This window comes from Melopsittacus undulatus, chromosome 1 (genome assembly GCF_012275295.1).
Source record: "Melopsittacus undulatus isolate bMelUnd1 chromosome 1, bMelUnd1.mat.Z, whole genome shotgun sequence".
Lineage (NCBI taxonomy): Eukaryota > Metazoa > Chordata > Aves > Psittaciformes > Psittaculidae > Melopsittacus > Melopsittacus undulatus.
Window position 1 is genome coordinate 44,527,246 of NC_047527.1, and position 20,155 is coordinate 44,547,400.

At 38.4% G+C, this 20,155-nt stretch overlaps 1 protein-coding gene across 2 annotated transcripts in view; it reads left to right on the forward strand.

Moving 5' to 3' along the window:
- Positions 1-530: 530 nt before the first annotated feature.
- The window catches only part of LOC101867665 (ras-related protein Rab-10-like), a 31,072-nt gene continuing 11,447 nt past the window's right edge, over positions 531-20,155 (forward strand). For both annotated transcript variants that reach the window (XM_013130135.3, XM_034069604.1), the window contains exons 1-4: positions 531-731; positions 6,869-6,929; positions 8,019-8,157; positions 16,928-17,017. In XM_013130135.3, the coding sequence (XP_012985589.2) occupies positions 575-731; positions 6,869-6,929; positions 8,019-8,157; positions 16,928-17,017 (447 nt within the window). In that variant the 5' untranslated portion in view covers positions 531-574. The remainder of the gene's footprint in view (positions 732-6,868; positions 6,930-8,018; positions 8,158-16,927; positions 17,018-20,155) is intronic.

A 20,155-nucleotide genomic window follows, 5' to 3' on the forward strand; every position in this document is an offset into this window, starting at 1 on the left:
TGATTGGGAAGCTCAGTCCAGGGGTATCAGCACAACGGGCCTGGCCCTGGTGCTCTGGGACTGGGGCAGGACACAGCACCGCCGTCTTACAGCACAGCATTGCCTCACATTGACCATTTTGATCTCGGTTATTACGTTTTTAGCAAACATGGGAATTAAATAATTTCGAGCTTGGACAGTTTTGTTTTCTGTAACGTGCACAGATTTCTGGTTGCCGTAACGACAGCAACATTCAGCCAGATAGCAAAACCAAAAGCAGACAGATGCTTTTAAAGCCGGTTTAAAAGCCAGCTGAGGCCCGCGTCCCCACGCCCCGCAGTGCAGCACGACACAGCGGCATCCTCCGCTCTAGGCTGCCCGGCCAGGCCTGGCCCGGCCCGGCCCTGCCCACCTATGCCGGGCGGGGGTTGGAGGCTCCGCAGCCGCCAGCGGAGATGGCGCGGGGCTCCTCGGCTCACACACCCGCAGGCGGGGGCGGAACCGGCTCCCTCTCAGTGAGGCGGCCCCTGCCCCGCCCAACCTCGGCTTGGCCTCGGGCGGCCCGGCCCGGTCCGGTCGCCGCTCGGCGCTCTCCATGGCGGGGCAGCGGCAGGGCGGTGTGGGGGAGCTGTCGCCGCCGCTGCTGGTGAAGATCGTGATGGCAGGGGAGTCCTGCGTGGGGAAGACCTCCATCGTGCGGAGGTACACGGAGCCCTCTGGGGCTCCCACCTCCTCCTACTTGGCCACGATCGGTGAGTGAGCGCGGGTCGGTGACGGCTCTACCGGCTCTCTCCCTCGCCCCTTGGTGCCCGCCAGCCCGCCTCACGGCCCAGCAGCCCCGCCGTGTGGCTGTGGGGACGGCAGCGCTCGCTGTCGCCCTGAGGGGCTGGCGTGTGTCCCAGCGGGCCGGCGGACGCCTGGGCACCCGCTTCGTACCCGCCTTGTCAGCAGCCTTTCGCTCCCCGAGTGAGCCTCACGGCCGCGGCCGTTTCAAACAGAGCCTGCCCGGCGCTGTGTCCGAGGTGTCACATTTCCCTCACTTAACTGTTGCATGTGTCCAGCCACGTGTAGCGGAGTAAACCTTTGCAGAGGTTTGACAGGGTGTCAGGAAAGATGTCATCCTGGCTTCAGAACCGTTCTGTGCCGGCTGGTGGTCTGGGGCATTCAGAACCTACTCTTAAACTTACGGCAACAACTTGTTTCCTACTTACTGCCTACAGCTAAAGACAGAGGCCCTGTTGCTGTACACCAGTCTGGGTTCAGAGAAAATGCTACCTACCTTAGAGGGTTGCTAGGCATCAGTGAAACGCCAAGTTCCCTCATCTTTCATACCAGAAAAGGATTTAACTTTGTGCTAATAATTTTAAGGTTATAAAATCATGATACATTCCATTGTAAATAGTCATGTAAGTGGTTATTAAAGCAGGTCCATTGCTGTGATGGACGTCACTAACCCTGCCAGACCAAGCTGGTTTTGCTGCCCTGCTGTGCTGCCTTCCCAGGCACCTCTGCAGATGGAGACTGGTGGGGAGCCCCCACTGTCACGGTGTGCCAGCCCCGTGGTGCCACAGGGAATGGCAAGTTGACTATCCATATGGTGAAAATATGTAATGTGGGTGCACTGCTTTGATTTGCTGTGGAGATTTTCATAGAATCATAGAATCAGATGGGTTGGAAAAGACCTTTGAGATCATCAAGTCCAGCCATTGCCCTAGGACTGCAAAGATCACCACTAAACCTTACCACTTAGGGCCTCATCTATATGGGTTTTGAACACTTACAGGGATGGTGTTTTCCTCAATTTCTGGTTGGGAAATTTTCAGTCTTAGAAGTTTCTGTGTCTGTAAGAATTTATTTATTTTTTTTCCTGTGCTCTTGAGAGAGTTAAAATATGCACAAGATATTGTGTGTTTCTGTATTTGAAATATGTATGGTCCTGGTTTCTTTTTTTTATTTTTCAATGTGGGATGAGTTGGTAAATAACAGGTAGTAGTTGGTCCAGGGAATACTTACTGTAAGTGAGGTGACTTGACCTACCCACATTAGAATGGCTAAACTTAAACCTCTTTGTATTTTCTTACCCACTCTTGCAAAGCAGCTTCTGAAACCAACACAAACAAAAAATGAAGAACTCTACTAGCATTACAGTAATGAAATTGATCCTTGTAACAGGCATGTTGTTACCAGGCTTAGCAAGGAGTCCCAAAGAATGGCCATGAAAATAAATACCAGCTTTGTTGATGTGTTTCATATTGGAAGGTAGATTCCTGACCCTGAAGTTATTATTTTGAGACAGAATTTCATTTACTCTTAATTCAGTCCACTGCAGAGTCAAAAATTCTTGTATGGTGGTGATACTAAAAATACATTCTCCAATTTGTAGGTTGAAGTAGTTTAAGGAATAGTTTGGATAGAAGAGCTTTGTGACAATTATGGACATAATAATATTTTATTACTGTTCCTGAAACCTGTTCTCATGAGATTTAAAACTTTTTAAACAAATGTTTAACTGAAATGTAAATGCATCATATATATGTAGTATTTGTAACCTGAATGTGATTTTAAAGTTATTTCTGAAGTACCATGTTCTATTTAATTCCCTCTGAGGAGGTATATTACAGCTTAAACTTTTAAAACAAATGGGACTGTAAGTGATGACTTACAAAAGAGTAATATTGGAAGTGGAAGTTTATTTTTCATGAAGACAGCTATAACCGAGAGTATGGCTTTTTGGTCATAGCTCAGAACAGTGTAAAGGAAGAAGATGCAGTGCAATAGTTCTGCTCATGATATCTTCTCCCTCTGTGTTGACACCATCAAACCAAATAACTGATTTAATCTGGATGCCTGTTTATTTCGTACAAGCTCAGTCATATGATCTCTATCTGTCGTGCAGCCTATTCATGCAGTTCATCTGATGCTAATTGATTTTTCACCTTACCTGTCCAGCTGAAATGGTGATTTAAGTAGAGGGAAGATCATCTAGGCTGTACAGTCTCTCAGCCATCTGAGTTCCCTAACAAAATCATGTGCCTTCCTTAGTGGCAAAGGGCAGTAAGCACAGAAGTTAAAAGGTTTTTGGAAGTTTCGTTTCTGTCTCATCATGAATCAGTTTTGTGTTACTGGGAAAAATACTAGAGTTATTGCAGGGGGGAAAAGTTCCAAACCCAAACCCAAGCAAACATTTTGTAATAGGCTTCTGTAGTGGTAGACTTTTATAAAATTATGTATTTTGTAGTTAGTTAAAAAAAAAGAAAAAAAACCTCCACAGTAAATTTTCATTGAAAACTTCTTATGCAGCACTTAAACACTCAAGGCTGGGTGCCCTTGCTCCTCCGCAATTACGCAGTTTGGGTAAATTATAAGCAGATAGTTTTCTAATTAAACTTATATGCATCATAAGGCAAATGCATTGTATTATGAATAGACTATAAAGAATAAATGTTTTTGTTTAAACAATGGCATTGTGTATAAAGCCATAGAGAATGTTTATGAACAAAAAAAAAACCCCATTTATATGCAAGTGAGCAGGACTGTGATCTGACAGGATGCAAGGTAGTTACTTTGCTGTATTACATTGGGGTCCTGCAACACTCATGTTTTCTGAGAGAAACATTTCTGTAGAGGTGTGAGTCCTCCCAGATCTGTCATAGTTGGAAGTGCTACAACTCCCACTTCAGGATTAAAAAAAAAAAAATACTATTTTGATTTTTTCCTTAAAAAAAAAGTTATTAAAAAATGTATATTTATTCAGAGCAAGGTTACAAAGTCAAGTGATTTATGCATTTGTTTCTAATGCACGATGAATAAGAGAACCAGCTCTGAAGTCTTTCTAGATTTCCTGATACTCATTTTAGAAGGAAATAGAGTTAATCAACAAAAATTATTCCAGTTGAAGGTAAACATGTCCTGTTGGGTTAACAACACTAGTAGTAGTCTGCATCTTATTTGTTATTTTTTTTACAAGGCTGGTTTTTTTGTCACTTTCTTAGCAAACCATCTTAAGCCATGAATTGCTTTTTTCACCACAACAGTAATTATCAGTACTTCTGACTGCCTAGATACCACTATGCTTCAGATATGCTTTGGGACATGCAGGAGGATTCAAGTAATGCACCAATAGCTAGTAAGCGTTAAATACGGGTAGACCTAACATGGTGGAAACTCAACCTGCAACATCTCTCTGGGTGCTTGTCTAGCTCAGGTGCAGGAGTGATACCAACTGTTTCCCTCCTTGCAGAGTTGAAGACTGTCCTGGTTTCAGCTGTGTGACAGAAGCTGGCTAGGAAGAACTGCATGTGGGCATGTACCCCTCTCTGTCCATGCTGTCACTTTTGCATCCTGCCAAGTTGCTCAAACTCATGTTTTCACTGGATAGACATAGTGGGTTTTTTTGGTCTTTTATTGTCAATAACTTGCCAGCTGTATTGGGGTGAAAAACTTGTTGTAATTTTCTAGGCCAGCTGCAAAAGTCCTTCTTGAAGGACTTTTGCAGCTGGCCAAATACTATTTTCTAGATATTGAGGGAAGAGAGGGGCAATTCACAGCTGAATTCCCCTGCGACTGACTGTTTTGATACTTTTTAGATCTGTCGTTAAGGTGCACTAGTCCTAATATGTGTATATTTATTATTTGGAATATAAATAAAGGAAATTAATATCATGGCTGTAAGACTTGGAAATAACAACTAGAATTTGAACTTAAACCCATCTTACCACCGCTTGGTTTTATTTGACAACTTATAAGAAGCAAGTACAAGTTATTGTAGTCAAATAACATGTCAAGACCAATAATCAATGCTTGCTTTGTTATGTTGATCATGTTGTATAATACATGGGCTTAAAAGCATCTAAAATCTGTGAGCTGTCTTTGGCATTATATTTCTAATTTTTCTTTTCTGTCTTTCCAATTTGCTAAGTTTGCTGGAAATTTCATATAAAGACATGAACAATTCATGCATGCAGAACATATTGACTTCTGTTTTTCACTAACATTCATTGGCCTTTTAGGTCAATAAATTTTGAAGTTGACTTAAGAAGTCAATAAGCCTGATTTTAATTTAGATTAAGTTTCAGTCTGATTCAGCACTCTGCTTCCCTTTTTATAAATAAAAAAAAGCTTATAGCAATTTATTATTAAAATGTATGTCAACTGAGAACTGTTTCCTATAGGTCTGGGAATCCCTGGATGGATTATAACTTTTTACTGTATCCCCAATGCACCATTTGAAAGTGACATTTCAGCCTCCCAGTGCATATTCTGTCCTTCTCAACTGCTTTAATGTCACTTGTAGGAAGTGATACAGATAATTAAACAAACCATGTGAATTTCAGGAGCAAATGTTTCCATCACGTTAGAGTTCCACCTTACATGAGCAAATTTGACTTAAATTACATTTCCATCTGACATTATTAATTCCATCAAGGAAGCTTTGTTTAATATTAATTACATATACCAATTATGTTATTTCATCTTTCCATTGGAGCTTCAATAAAAATTCATCAAATGAAGGACATGATTATCATAATAATTTTAAAAATCCACCTAAACCCTTTTACGACATACACACAAAAATATTAATAGCATTGGAATCATGCACGTGAGAGTGTACTTGCCAAAGTTCTGTGCACAAAACATCTGTCAGTAAAAAGGAAGGGAGCATTTCCTCTACTGCAGTTTTGGTTTACTGCCATGGATGCTTTCCTTTAATGAAGTAATTTGGCAGACAGATTGTTACAGAAATCAGTGCAATGGTATTAATTTACAATTTTTTGTGCTTTTTCAGTCTGTTTAGTTCTTTCAAATGACATTGCTACTGGTGAAAAGCCACTCTGAAGTCATGTTAAGGAGTTGTATTTTGACCTTAGGGAATTCTGACTGTGCAGTATGGGGAGCTATTCCAATGTCACCTTCACTTAATATACTTGACAAAAATAGCCTTATTGTTGGGAGGAAAAAAATTAAGCAGAGAAATTATCAAATAGGATTTCAAATTTCAGCAATAAGATAATTGGGGAAAAAATGGTTAACTGTGAGAAAATGCGTTAGCCTAAGGCAGCAGCTGATGGCTGGAAGATTCCAATACTAAGATTAGAGCTTCAACAAATCATAAATCCAGGTATCATCTACCACATTTGGAGTACAAGCACTATAAATTATAAGGAAATATCTTTGAGGAAAGATCTGTAGTGTACGTAGAGACAACATTCTGCACTCATTTCAAGAGCTAATGCTTGATTTTAGCATTAGATCTGGGATATACAGTGATTAAGGCTGTAGGGGCAATCCTCTTCATTTTGAATGAAACCCAGTGTGTGTTCAACTTTACCTTGAAATAGTACAGCTAATTCCTACTCCTGTTCATGTAATTCTAGATTTTTTTTTATTTATTTTTTTTTAGGGATTTGGATTAGGCCAGAAAAATGGTGTTGCAAATATAACAGTTTTATAAGCATTTCTACCTCCCCATTCATAGTTGTCACGCTGACATGATGAAGCTGGAAACAACTGAGATCTTCAATATATTTGTCCAGTATTATTGTGCGTGGGCCATGAAACTGCTGTTGTGTCACTCGCCTATTCATAGAAATACCTACCTGTAGTTTCAGAGTATCTGCACCTTTGCTTTGGCCTGCCCCTCCATTGCTTTGTGTTGGCATTGCTTTGAGTTGTGTTTGTGTAATGTATTGGCACATAGCTGTTTTCACCATTGAGTAATTCCCTTTTACAACTTGAATTTTGAATGTCTATGGTTGGCTAGTTATTCTGTTTGATATAATTCCTTCTCACTTTCTGTTCAAAATTGCATGATAACTAGAGCTAAGAAACACTCTTCAAAGGGAATCTATGTTGTTATGAGAAATGTTACAGATTTTCTTCTTTATTCTAGGCATTGATTTTAAAGTAAAGGCAGTAACATTTCATGATACAAGAGTGAAACTTCAAATATGGTAAGTTTTAATATGTATTACAAATAAGAGTCAACTAAATTACATTACACCATGAAAAATCTCATCTGCTTTTAATTGTGTATCTTCCTAAAGTGCAGCTGTTCCTACTAGGTCATTTTAAAATTAGAATTTGGCCTAGGGGAGCAAATTTTTTGCAGTAACTAATGTAAGTTAAAAAGAGGGTTGTCACTAGGTTGCTTTAACAATAAAACTTGCAGCATACAAGCAATGAAGATCTACAATACATACTAAGTATATTTAATTGCATAGGAATACTGAGGGAAGCGACAAAGCAAGAAAATTTTACATTTCATTACCCATCAAATGCATGCTCGAAAGGGTCACCAAGAGAAAGTTAGTAAGATTAATCTGTGGGAACCTGCACTCTTTTTTTGGTTTTTGAAGTTATTCTGAAAGCTGTGTAGGGCTACTGACAGCTATCTCTCCAGGCATCCAGTACTGAAGGTTATTTATATTCACCAGTATTTAACTTCTCAAGAAGTAACTCTGTACATTATCTGACCAGTATCTGCAGTTTTTCCATCACAGGTTTTAATACCAATGCCTTGGAGACCTGTTTACAGCTTTCTTAAAGCATAGATTTGTGTAGGAATCTCTGCATCCCTGTATCTTATGTCTTTTTCCCAAAATCTGACTTCTGTCTAAACCAGCTTACTGTCTTTGTCACAGTTTACAAAGGGTTTTTCAGATTGTGGGATGTCATCTGACTCCTGCAATGCTTGTACTTGAGATGTTTTTATCACCTGAGTAATACTGATCTTAATGATTACGTGTATGAAGAAGCGGTGATGTTACACTCAGTCTTCAACCACTGGTTTACCTTCCCTAGTAGGGCTGTAGTATTCAGAATACATTTCCAGGGTATTTCTTTCACTGTTCTGTCTGCCACCCAGATTCTCTCTCATCCTTATCTTAACTTGTTCCTTTTGTGTTAGGGTATGCCACTCAAAATTTTGAGAATACTCCTTAAAATTATTTTTTCTTGGGGGTTCTGTAGTTTGATCATCTTTGGGGTTTTTTTGGGTTTTTTTTTTGTGTGTGTGTGTGATATCTTACAATTTCTTTCAGGGATACAGCTGGCCAGGAACGATTCCATACACTTAGTACTAGCTATTTTCGTGGCGCACAAGGTTTTGTTCTAGTATATGACATCACAAATCTGGACAGTTTTCACAGTATAACAAGCTGGATGAGAGACATTCATGAGGTAAATATGTCTAACAGTGGTTCGTCTCTTAATGAAGATGGTTAATGAGTTACTACAGTTACTGTTCAAATGACTGCAGGAGATCTATTCTTGTTCTTTCAGCTGCATGTTTCTAACCAGAATTTCTTACATTTAACTCAGCACACAGTATAATAGTAAGATTATTGTTATCTGGAACTGAAATACAGTGTGGATCATCCAGGACAAGCCTATGTTGATGCAAGAGTGTTTTCTGAAGTACTTCTCAATAAAACATAGCTTCCAGTCTGATTTTGCACATGTAGAGTTGTGGTGCTTTAATCACTGGTGTGAATCACGGAATCATAGAATGGTTTGGGCTGGAAAAGACTTTGAGATCATCTAGTTGCAAACCCCCTGCCATGGGCATGGACACCTCCCACTAGACCAGGTTCCTCAAGGCTGTGTCCAACCCAAGATTTTACTTTGCTTCCATGTTAGAATTCCATATCACAGCTAGTTATTTCCCTTTCCTAATGTTATTACTTTAGTGGAGTTACCTCATCCCAGGAATCAAAAGAAACAAATCAAACATCCTCTTTGTCCTTTCTGGATATTCCTTTTGAGAGGATGGTTTCAGGAGTGAGGAACTGGAGGAGGAAAGGGAAAATCCTTTTTTGGTGGCAGTGAACTGTTTGGTTAGCTCAGCTGCTTGTGCTGCTGCAACCAGAAACACGTGTTTTCATGTGACATAGGAAGTGATTCAGCAGCACATGGCTATCAGATTGGTCGTATTTTCTCACCTCCCTTCCTGCTCCTGGCTTCCATATGCTGCTTCTGGAGCCTGTTGGAGCCCTCTGAAGTTCACTCTAACTTTATAGCATGCTAAAAAACTAACAGTTTGGATAGCTTTATGCTCCATCAGTGAGTTTAAGAGGTTCACAGAAAGGTCTGACAGTTATCAGAGTTCTCCTAAGGTAAACAGGTAGGAGCAGGAGGGCCAGCAGAAGAACATGTGCAAACAATGTGAGGAAGGAACCAGGAAGGGAGGAGTGGGCAGGCCCTTAGACACTGGCTTGTTCAGCTGCCTTTAACCCTGTACCCTGAGTCTTTATTGCTAGGTCTCTTTTGATGTTTTCTCTGTTAGGTAGAGGCAGATCACTTTCTGAATAGAATAATTCAGCAGAAAGGACCTACATTGATCACCTGGTCCAGCTGCCTGACCACTTCAGGGCTGAACAAAAGTTAAAGCATGTTCTTAACAGCTTTGTCTAAATTACTCTTAAACACTGACAGATGTAGGACATTGACCTCCTCTCTAGGAAGCCTGTTCCAGTGTTTGACCACGCTCCTGGTAAATAAATGTTTCCTAATGTCCAGTCAAAACCTCCCCTGGTGTACCTTTGAGCCATACCCACATGTCCTGTCACTGGATATGAGGGAAAAGAGATCAGCACCTCCTTTTCCACTTCTTCTCCTCAGGAAGCCATAGAGAGCAATGAGGTTGCTTTGAGCAGTAGTCTGAAAGTTTGTAGTTAGCATGCTTGTAGAAGTTATTATCCTTGTGAATGAATCCAAGCAAGGTAGTGTTCTCTTTTGATTAAAATCAAGTAAACAGCTTTTTGTAATGCTCTGTGAATAGGTAGGAATATGACATGACTGATAGGAGAAGAATTCTTGGGAAAGCAGGCACAAAGTAAAACCATGAAAAGCTTTCTTTTTTCTCTTCACAGCTTCAGTATACAGACAAATTAATGCACTACACATGTTCATATATCTGATAATACATACATTGAATATCTTATGCTCTTGGAAGATATTACATTTACGTTACCTCAGTATTAAGACCATTACTATGGTGACCTAGTACATCATTATTCTTCACCTTAAAGCCACCTTAAAAGTTTTAGTGACAAACAAAGCCTAACGTCAGTAATATGTTACAAAGGAGATGTGATGCTACAGTCTTCTTAGTGGCTTTTCTGCACACACTTCAAACTAACACGTGTGTTTTGTTACTTCATTAGGAAAAGTGTATACCCTCCTCCTGTTAAGCAAACCAGCAAATGTCACAGATAGATAAGCAACCTTTTGTACAGTTTCATGATTAGCTAACATTTAACTTGACATGCACTATGATAGCAGGTTTACTGCTATCAAAAGCTGAAAAAGGAGATTATCCATATATATCAATTTTTTTATATATAGCTTAAACATACATATATCTGTGTGTATAAATGTATATATAAAATACTGATCTGTCTTCGCAGTGTGTCCAGAGGGGCCATTTTTTCCTATAATCTCTGATTAGATCAACAGATTGATCTAGTGGGCTACAGTCCACAACCATAAGCACAAAGAAAGTATCAGAACTGTCAGGCTAGGGTGGAGGGAAGGATGGGACTAGCTCTTGTAGCCACCATGCAGCCTTAGATTTGCTTAAGTCAATCAGGAAATCACACCTGCACAAGCCTGCTTTCTCTCTGTGACACTTAAAAACTTTTGTGTAAACATACTCAATCTATTAATATTTAGACTGTTCAGTTGTGACCCCTGAAGGTACTTTGTTAGTTTAAATATTTTAAAATGGGAAAATACTCAATTTAAAACAATTTCCGGGAATGTAAACTGCATGATTGATTGTACCAATCTCAAACCTAGCAATTAGTGAGTGTCGTAATAGAGCTAGATAATAATAAAAAATTTAATTCAGTCCTAGTGGGATATCAGTTTCTGAAGTGTCTTGGAGAAAATATATGGGGCCATTCATTGCAAAAGAAGTGTTTTTAAGCAATGACTGTTAAAACACAGGGCATTTCATGAAAATTAATTACTTACTGGAGGTTGGTGACATTCCTGCATTTGCTTTGGTCTGTGAATGCAAACCAGTATTTAATACCCAACAAATGCCTAGCACTAAACTGGCTGTTGCTACAGCACCCTTTAAAATACGGAAGTGTAGAAAAATATAAATAAAATTTTAAAAGAGAAAAGGTTGCAGGTTTTATTAAACACCAGACTAATAGGTAATGTAAAGCTTGCATCTAAGCCAAATAGGATTTTTTGAGACAATTCAGTTAGTACATTATGGTCCCACTTTTTTGATTCTTCATACATAGAGATTTTAAACAGGAAGGTTTTTAAAATCCTGTCAGTGTGCTGAGCCATTTTTACAGCAGTTGAAAATAACAATCTAAGCAATTTAGCATTCCTGAAAAATCCACTGACTTTATAAAAACTGCCCAGACAGTGCTATTACAGTCAGATTACCAGTAATGTTGTCATTGTATTTCCATTATTTTAAGTGTGAAATACAAAAACTTTCCTATTAAGAATTAGTTATTGTTAAAGGAAGTTCGAGACACAAATATACTGCCATATCTGTATTGTTGTAAAACTTCGTATTCAGAACTAGAGGAGATTGAGAAACATGACTGTGCTTAAGAAGCTTACTAGACAAATACACTCACAGTTTAATATCTTAGGACATTATTGGCAAATCCAGTACAGGTATATTGGATTTGTAATGCACTCATTAAGAGCATGATAATTACAGGAAATTTACGTTACTGAAACCATTATTTGTTAGAGTGGGGGTCATGTCCAATTTAAGGTGCTGCTCTTGTTTGTTGATACGGCCTTTAACTATTGTATACAGCTGTTCTTAAAGGCTAATTTTGTTTGGCCTTTAGAAATTAAAAACTGCATAGCAAATTAATTTGCAGAAAACAATTCTTTTTTTGGGATGTTTTGAACAATATTCTAACCAACATATTGGCAAAAAGTTTCTCACAACAGAGTGGTCAAATGCTCAAACAGGTGCCCAGGGAAGATCTGGAGATACTTAAAGCTTGATTTGACAGGGCCTTAAGCAGCCTGACCTGACTTTGAAATTGGCCTGTCTTTGGGCAGAGGGTAAGACCAGATGACTTCCAGAATTCTTTGTCAGCCTAAATCACTCCATGATTCATGCATGGCATCTTGAGTTTCCAGAAACTTTTTTACAGAGATGGTAGGTCCTAGTTTTCTTTTAAAACATTGGACTAGTTTTCGTTGTGCTAGTCTCCTGCTGTGGCCATGAATGTGGCATTACCAGTTTCCAACAATTATCTCCACACTGGAAATTCTCTGCTAGCGCAGCATTTTCTCATGCAGTAGTGAGTTTTGGTTGACATAACTTAGTGTTCTTGGAATAGAATCATAGGATGGTTAGGGTTGGAAAGGACCTTAAGATCATCCCATTCCAATCCCTGCCATGGGCAGGGGCTCCTCACACTAAACTATGTCACCCAAGGCTCTGTCCAACCTGGCCTTGAACACTGCCAGGGATGAAGCATTCACAACTTCATTGGAGCAACCCATTCCAGTGCCTCATCACCCTCACAGTAAAGAACTTCTTCCTTATATCCAATCTAAACTTTCCCTGTTTGAGCTTTAACCCATTAGCCCTTATCCTATCACTACAGTCCCTAATGTATAGTCCCTCCCCATCATCCTTATAAGCCCTCTTCAGATACTGGAAGGCTGCTATGAATACATTAGCTTTCTATTTGTACTACCTGGGGAAGTGACCTTTCACCTAGGATACGAAATGTGCAGATGTGTTGGATCACTGCCGTTTTTTGCATAGTGCCTTTTCTGGTTCTGTTCATTTGATGCATCTGAGAGCTGAGATACTGGACTGTCTCTCAGAGTTTCTGTATCATACTTAAATAAAAGCAACACAGCAAATTGCTTTGCAACTGTAAATTAGTTTGACTTCAAATTCTTCTGAGTTTTTCTTCCTCAGATGGGAAAGCTTGATGTCAAAAAGATCATTTTTTTCCAATTCATAGATAGGTTTGTTGTTATGGCTCTGATAAGAACTGAAAATTATCGTTTTTATCACTTTACTAAGTTGGTTTATCTCCAGTCCCAGATTGGTTTCAGGATAAATTGGTTTACATTTAGTCATGTCTAAGTTTGCTAATAGATAAACAAAGCCTTTCATTTTTTTATTGCCACTGAACTACTGGAAACAAGGCATTTGCAACTGAAGTCATGCAGTGGCACTTAGAAAAATGCATGGAAAGTGACATGTAAGTGAGTCAATATGAGCACTACTCGTGATGCTGTCAAAGAGATTGTGAAGACAATGTATTCCTAACAAATTACTCTTCATTAATACAAAAGACATGTTTCTAGTGTCATTGTCTAGTAAGTAGGAAGAAGAAACTTCTCAGCTTTATGGCCTTCCCCAGCTCTGCCCTTATCTTGCTCTGTGACTATGTGTATCCTTTTCAGATCTGAAAAATTGTATTAATGCTGCATTTCTTCTTCAAATGCAAGCTAATTATTACCTTAGTGTATTTATCACGTATGGGTTCTCAGTCTCACTGTTTGGACCTCCAAACAAACTTCTCTTCCCTTTTCAACCTGTAATAATTGAGTATCAAACTCATGCAGCCTTACACAGCTATGCCCTGGAAATTTGGTGGAGGGAAAGAGTGGTGATTTTTTAAGATCTATTGCTAGATAGATGGCTTTATAGAACAAGGAGTCTGGATGAGCTGATAATATGGTAAGTTTGCTGCAGTGAAGGTTGAGGCCAGCCATTCACAGTAGAGTGTGCTTGCCATTTAAAAAGTGAAGGGGCAGTTTTTTCCAATTATGTGTAAGTACAAATGTGATATAGTTCTTTTTCAGTAAAGATGTCTGTACTGCTTTTGATACTTATACAATCATAGAATTACTTAGGTTGGAAAAGACGTTTAAGATCATTGAGTCCCACCATTAACCTAAGACTGCAAAGTCCACCACTAAACCATGTCCCTGCGTGAATTCATAGGTTAATTGACAGCATTTCTGTGAAATTCTGCAAAATAAGAACATCTGTGGAAAAAGTATTTGGGGAAAAACAAACATATAGATTCTCTATGGTGAGAGTCCAGTGTTCCTTACCTGATCCCTGGCACCGCTTCATTGGAGGCTTTGCTGCTGCTCCCTCCTGTGGCCACTGGTCCAGGCATCCTGGCTCCTGTCACTGGGGAATCCAGCAGGGGAAAAAACCCTTTTACCAAAACCTGTTGGCTCCAAGGTCTGCCAAACACTTAAAAAAACTTGGTCAGTCTCAGTAAAACTCTGGACTCCAATTTTTTGAGGCATTAAAAAAAAAACAAACAAAAAAAAACAGGCTAGGTTTTCTCTGAGTTCTGATTATTTTTTATTTTAAATTTCAATAAAATGTGAATTTTTTAATGTTAAAATCTGAAGAAAAACTGAAGAGAGTGAACCAAAAATCTGGATGTTTTGGATTTTTGAGATACCAGTGCAGAACAATTGCATTTGGGTTCTTTTTTTTTTTTTTTTTTTACTTCTTTAAAAAAACCAAACCAACAGGCAACATCTTTTTGCTTTGATGAAATTGATGGAACTCTTAATAGTATTTTTCCATGACATGGAAAAAAAATGTTTCCTGACACCATTAGCTTAGTCAGTGCTGACTTGCATAATAGCATCTTAGTGACTGTAAAATAACCATCCTTTTTTTGCTATGGATTTATGCATTTGGAAAGCTTATTCCTGAGCTATAAATAACGGATGATGAAAATACACTTGAGTATTTGGAAGCACTGAAGAGCCATATTTTTGGCCAATTCAAATCCATGTACCTCTGTGTTTTTTATGCCAACTAAGCACATGGTCAAACGTCTGCCTAGTCATATTGACTTAATTTTTGAAGCCTTCATCTGCATAATCAGTTTTCAGATTTCAAAATTGATGTCATTTTGGTGTGTAGTCTTTAGTTTTCTAAAAGCAAGAAGCTGCAAGATACCATCTTTAAAAAAGGAGCACTTTCAGTGCTTTGGTGGAGGATCCAGTCAAAGTGAAAATGAGTTATTGCATTATATCAATGTAGAAATAATAGTTATTTGCTGAAATAAATACTTAGTGATTGATAATACTGATTAATACTTAGTGATTTGCGGGGGGGTTGGACTAGATGATCTTTCGAGGTCTCTTCCAACCCTTGGGATTCTGTGATTCTATGAATTGCCTGGTACCTCTAACATCCTTTACATTTTGTTTTTTTTTCAAAGCTGTTTAAAAAGAACATTCCTACTGCAAAAGTTTGTGCAGTTTGTACAGAAATAAAGTTACAGGATGAATTTCATGGGTTTATACACACAGTGTGCTAGTATTTTCCTTTGACCTTTTACTTTAAAGGAAAGTCAAATGTCACTTATAAAACCTTCAGATACATTTAGTTTTCTTCCAAATAAAAAGTTGATTATGTGATGAGATGAAATTGTCTATTTACCCTATACTAGGGTCTGATGTGTATCATTTTATGTAGAAGAGCCATTGACCTTAGTGAGTAAAGCTTCAGTACATTCTGAAACAGCCAACATTTTTGTCAATTAATCCAGGTTAGATTGATTCATTATTTTAGGCCTGTATTTCATACTCTTATGTTAAGGTTCCTTCAGTTTAATACTATATTGTATTGAACATCACCTGTGGGTTTGGAGTGTGATTAGCTGACTTTAAAATGAAAACTGATTAAAACAAATGAAATAGTGTTTCTTAATATAAATTGTGCCTACTGCTGTATTCTTCAAATGAAGCAACTTAGTTATAAAAGTTCAGATAGACTAAAAATAATGATTCTGTCATCCTTTAATGAATAGAGGTCTTTCTGTGCATTTCTGTGAAGAGAAGGACATGTATGAGCTCTGAGGAGGGGGGATTGTGTCTGATTTTGTCTTATGTTAGCAAAGTTATAAAAATTAAAACTCTTTTCTTATGTTAAGCAAAGTTACACAAATCAAAACTTTGCCAGAGATCAGATTTCATCAACATCCTTGTCACAGATCTGGGGCTGAGACCAGGCTTTCTGAGTCATCAGAGAAGCTGTTTGAGCATATACTTTCAGAATATAAGCCATGGGATCAGACCACATTAGCTTTATTTGTATCTAGATTGAGACCTTCAGCTTTCTCCATTTAAGCACCAAAGGTAGTTTTAAATATTATGATTCTCACAACAAAAGTAAGTTTTCAAATTCCACATGCTGTTGGAGAACTGTTCCCTTTCCTTGCCATTATTCTAGTCATGTATTGTTACAATGGCTTATCTTAAAATAACACTGATGTAAAGCACCCAATGCATTTCACAGTCATCATGGATGTAACTGGAGTGGAACGAAGGATGGAGACAAGGTCAAAAAGCTAGATTTTTCTTCCTTTTGAAATCAATGAGGTTTTTACATTTACTTCATTAAAAACCTATTGCCTTCTTCTGAGTGCCTTGGAATAATCAAACTTTTATGTTGAGTTTGAACACTTTGAATATAATTTTACTGCCTGTGTGTAAATGTGAAGCACAGAGAGGTGCTCTTTCAAGTGCAGCAAATTCCTTCCTTTTCACTTGTGAGTGCTGAATGTAGACCTGACTCAAGTGCTAATCCATGAACCCATTACTTTAGAAGAGGGCAATGCCTGTGAATTCAGAGCATTTCCAGTGACTTTGAAGCCTCAACATGGAGCATTTGTCAGAAGATGGTGCCCATGCACCATATACTTTATACGTTATGAATGGAGTAGGAAATTATGCCCGTTTGCAAGTGGCTTTTTCTGCTCTTTGCTATCCTGCTGTTTTCCTTCAAATCCCATTAACTGATGGAAAATATTGCCACGTATGAAAAGGTCAGAACAGAATTTAGCCTTTACTTTCAAGGAGATAAAGTGTTGAAGGGTAGTGTGAGCTGAAAGTGAAAGGCTTTTGTTACTTTCTTTTTTCTTGACACTTATTAATGCTGGTTCTCTTTTAGAAAGCAGGTGATGAAGTGGACGTAATACTGTTGGGCAACAAGTGCGATAAGGAGTCAGAACGTGTAGTTCCAAAACAGAAAGGAGAAAAGGTATCACTGGCACTATCTTTGGGTTCCCCTGAGTATCTCAGTATGTGACTGTCAGCTGTTACACTGAAAAAAGCAAAAAGCTCCTGAATTCTAAATATTGCATTAGGAATTGCTCCAGAAGAACAGTTGTGGAGTTTTTGAGTATTGGGTTTGGTTTTTTTTTTGTTAACATATGAACAGAAATACGTTATGTAACTCTTGTTCTCTTTAGAACACTGGTTTTTATTTTAAAGGTTAAAATGTACTTTAAAAGTTATAGGTGTTGCAATAGAAATATTACATTTTGAATTAAAACTATTTTATAGTCTGCATACTAAATGCAGAATACTAAATGCAATGATAATACAGTCTACATAATTTTTCTGGTACCTTGCATCAATAATTTTTTTTGCTATAGCCTGACTATAAGGAACTATTCTGCCAGCCTGTGCACAGTGATCTGCATGGTCTATGAAGAAACTTAAATATTACCAGATATTTAAGTACATTTAGTGAACATTCAACTCCTGTAGATCTGTGTATGGTGTCATAGAGCTGAGACTATAATGTAGTTTATACCTGCTGACCATATGTAGGGGAAAAACTGGTGTTAATTAAAGGTGATGGCAAATTACTCTCACTGAGAACTAGTGAGGAAATCCAGGAGCCAAGCTATGGCAAGAGAGCATATCCTGTGAGTTTTGCAACTGCAAACTGTATGCATCTGTTGTCTGGAATTTGGAATGAACCCTTCTATTATGCTTTCAGGCATGGTGAGTCAGGCAGGATGTCTGTGTGTAAAGAAAAGAACACTGATAATTTCTTGCCAATTATATAATCCCAGATTAGGGAACTTTAAAAATTACCATCACCTTTTCAACAGCATTACAGATAGAAACTTCTGAAAGTTCACTGTTTGTATGCAAGACACTTTCACTGGTAATGTACTCTATCTGTGTGCAAGGAATAAGGTTGCTGAAAAATACATGTATTCTCACTCAATGCACTGTCAGGAATCTAAAGTCACTGGATGCATTGTGCACAAGAGGGCAGTAGTAGGGTTTTGCATGTGGTATTAACCATGACATTTTCCGACATCATAGTACTTAACCATGCAATCAAAAATTCTCTTAATGTAGTATTTTTTCCAGAAATAACTCATTACCTCCTCACCAATTCTTTTAATGTTCAGATTCTTGAGAGAAGACCCCTAGATTCCCTTGGGAACCTTATCATCTATGTTGGCATTTGTGTAACAATCTGTCATAACTCAGTGGACACCATATATCACTTTATAGACTAATTTAATGCTGAGAATATTTTTTGTTTGATTTGTTTTGTAATTATACACTTTTGATCACTCAAATTGATATGTTTAACACTATGAAGCATTTTTTGTATTAATAGGTTTTTATTCACTTTGACAAAAGTTTGCATTCAACCTGCCCCCCCCTACCCTGCAAATAACATTATTTTTTTCTCTGAAAAATAAATAAAAATGTTGAAGGATATATGACTTGGTAGACTGTGACCAGTTTTCTCTTACCAAATCTTTCTAGCAGAAAGAGGCAAGTAAAATATTTTTCCTCTTTTCTTCCTTTTATTTTTTTTTCTTTCACTGTCTTTATGTGCCTGACTTCAAAGCTGATTTTCCAGGTAAAATAAAAATGAAAAAAGCCCCAACAACCAAACATTCTGCAGAGTTCTGGGAATATTTCAGATACATCTCTCTGATTCAAGACTTAAGAAATCACAGCAACACTTTGCTAGGCAGCGGTTTATTATGAGTTAAATGAAATTAACAAGTGGAATTAAATTTCACCTTGAAAGAGATACTGGCATTGCTTACTTTGTTATTGTAAGATATGAGCTTATTTCACTCAAGATCTTCAAACTGTTCTCAAGGATATTTATAATATATAAATATATAATATAACATTTCCCAATAGCATAATTTTCATAGGTTTGTAAATGTATTTAGATATTTTATTTATGGATTTATTCAAGATGCTACCGAAGGCAAAAAAAAGTAATTCCTTGAATGTACCTTTCCAGTTTCTTTATGAGAGGGAGTAGTCAAGCTTTGTTCCTACCTCCAGCTGCTTTAACACTGGACTGATGTGGTTTTTTTCAGTTTAGCTAAATTTTTAGAGGACTTGCTTGCCACAGTACTTGCCGATATGCAAGGTGAATTGCAATAATACATACATTAATTTTCTTTGACCAATAGTGTGCACATACAGAGAAAACAGGGATGCATTGATGAGTACAGTAGGCAATGTAGTAACATGATACAGAGAAGGCTAAAGTACTCAAGGTTTTTTTATTTAGTTTGATATTTGTTTTGCATTGGTCTTCAGATTGAGCTTGCTCCCAGACCTCTGTGTATACTGGCATGGGTTGGGGAGGAGCAGGTCAGCCAGCAGTGGAAAAGCATTGGATTAGAAACTGCTTAGGAAAGTTGGATGCATCCATGGACATGATGAAGTTCACCCAATTGTGCTGAAAGAGCACAAAGGTCAATGTGATTTGGGCCACTCTCAGTCAACTCTGAAAAAGCATGGTGGTTCGGAAGGATCCCTGTTGACTAGAAAGATGCCAGCAGGACACATACCTTTAAAAAAGGCAAGGAGGAGGTTTCAGGGAACTGTAGTCAGTCAGCCTTGCTACAGTCAGTGGAAGGATTGTGGAGTGTGTTGTCTTTAGATCCAAGGACATAAAGCACATTAAGACAATCTGGAATGGTCAATAGAGGGTAAATTAGAATCATAGGATGGTTAGGATTGAAAAGGACCTTAAGATCATCTAGTTCCAACCCCCCTGCCATGAGCAGGGACATCTTCCATTAGACCAGGTTGCTCAAAGCCCATCCAGCCTGGCCTTGAACACTTCCAGGGATGGAGCACTTGCAATTTCCTTGGGCAGCCTGTTCCAGTGCCTCACCACTCTCTCCTGTTTAAGTTTGAACCCATTACCTTTTGTCCTGTCATTACAGTCCCTAAATGTGGCTTCAACATGCTGTTTGCCTGCTGTAATGCCAGGACATAACTGCATGGACAAGGCAATAGTGGTGGTTGTGATGTATCTTGAATTTAGTGAGTTTTTTTGTCATCCTCACCCATGACATCCTCACTTGGAAGCTAGAAACTGTGGGCTGAA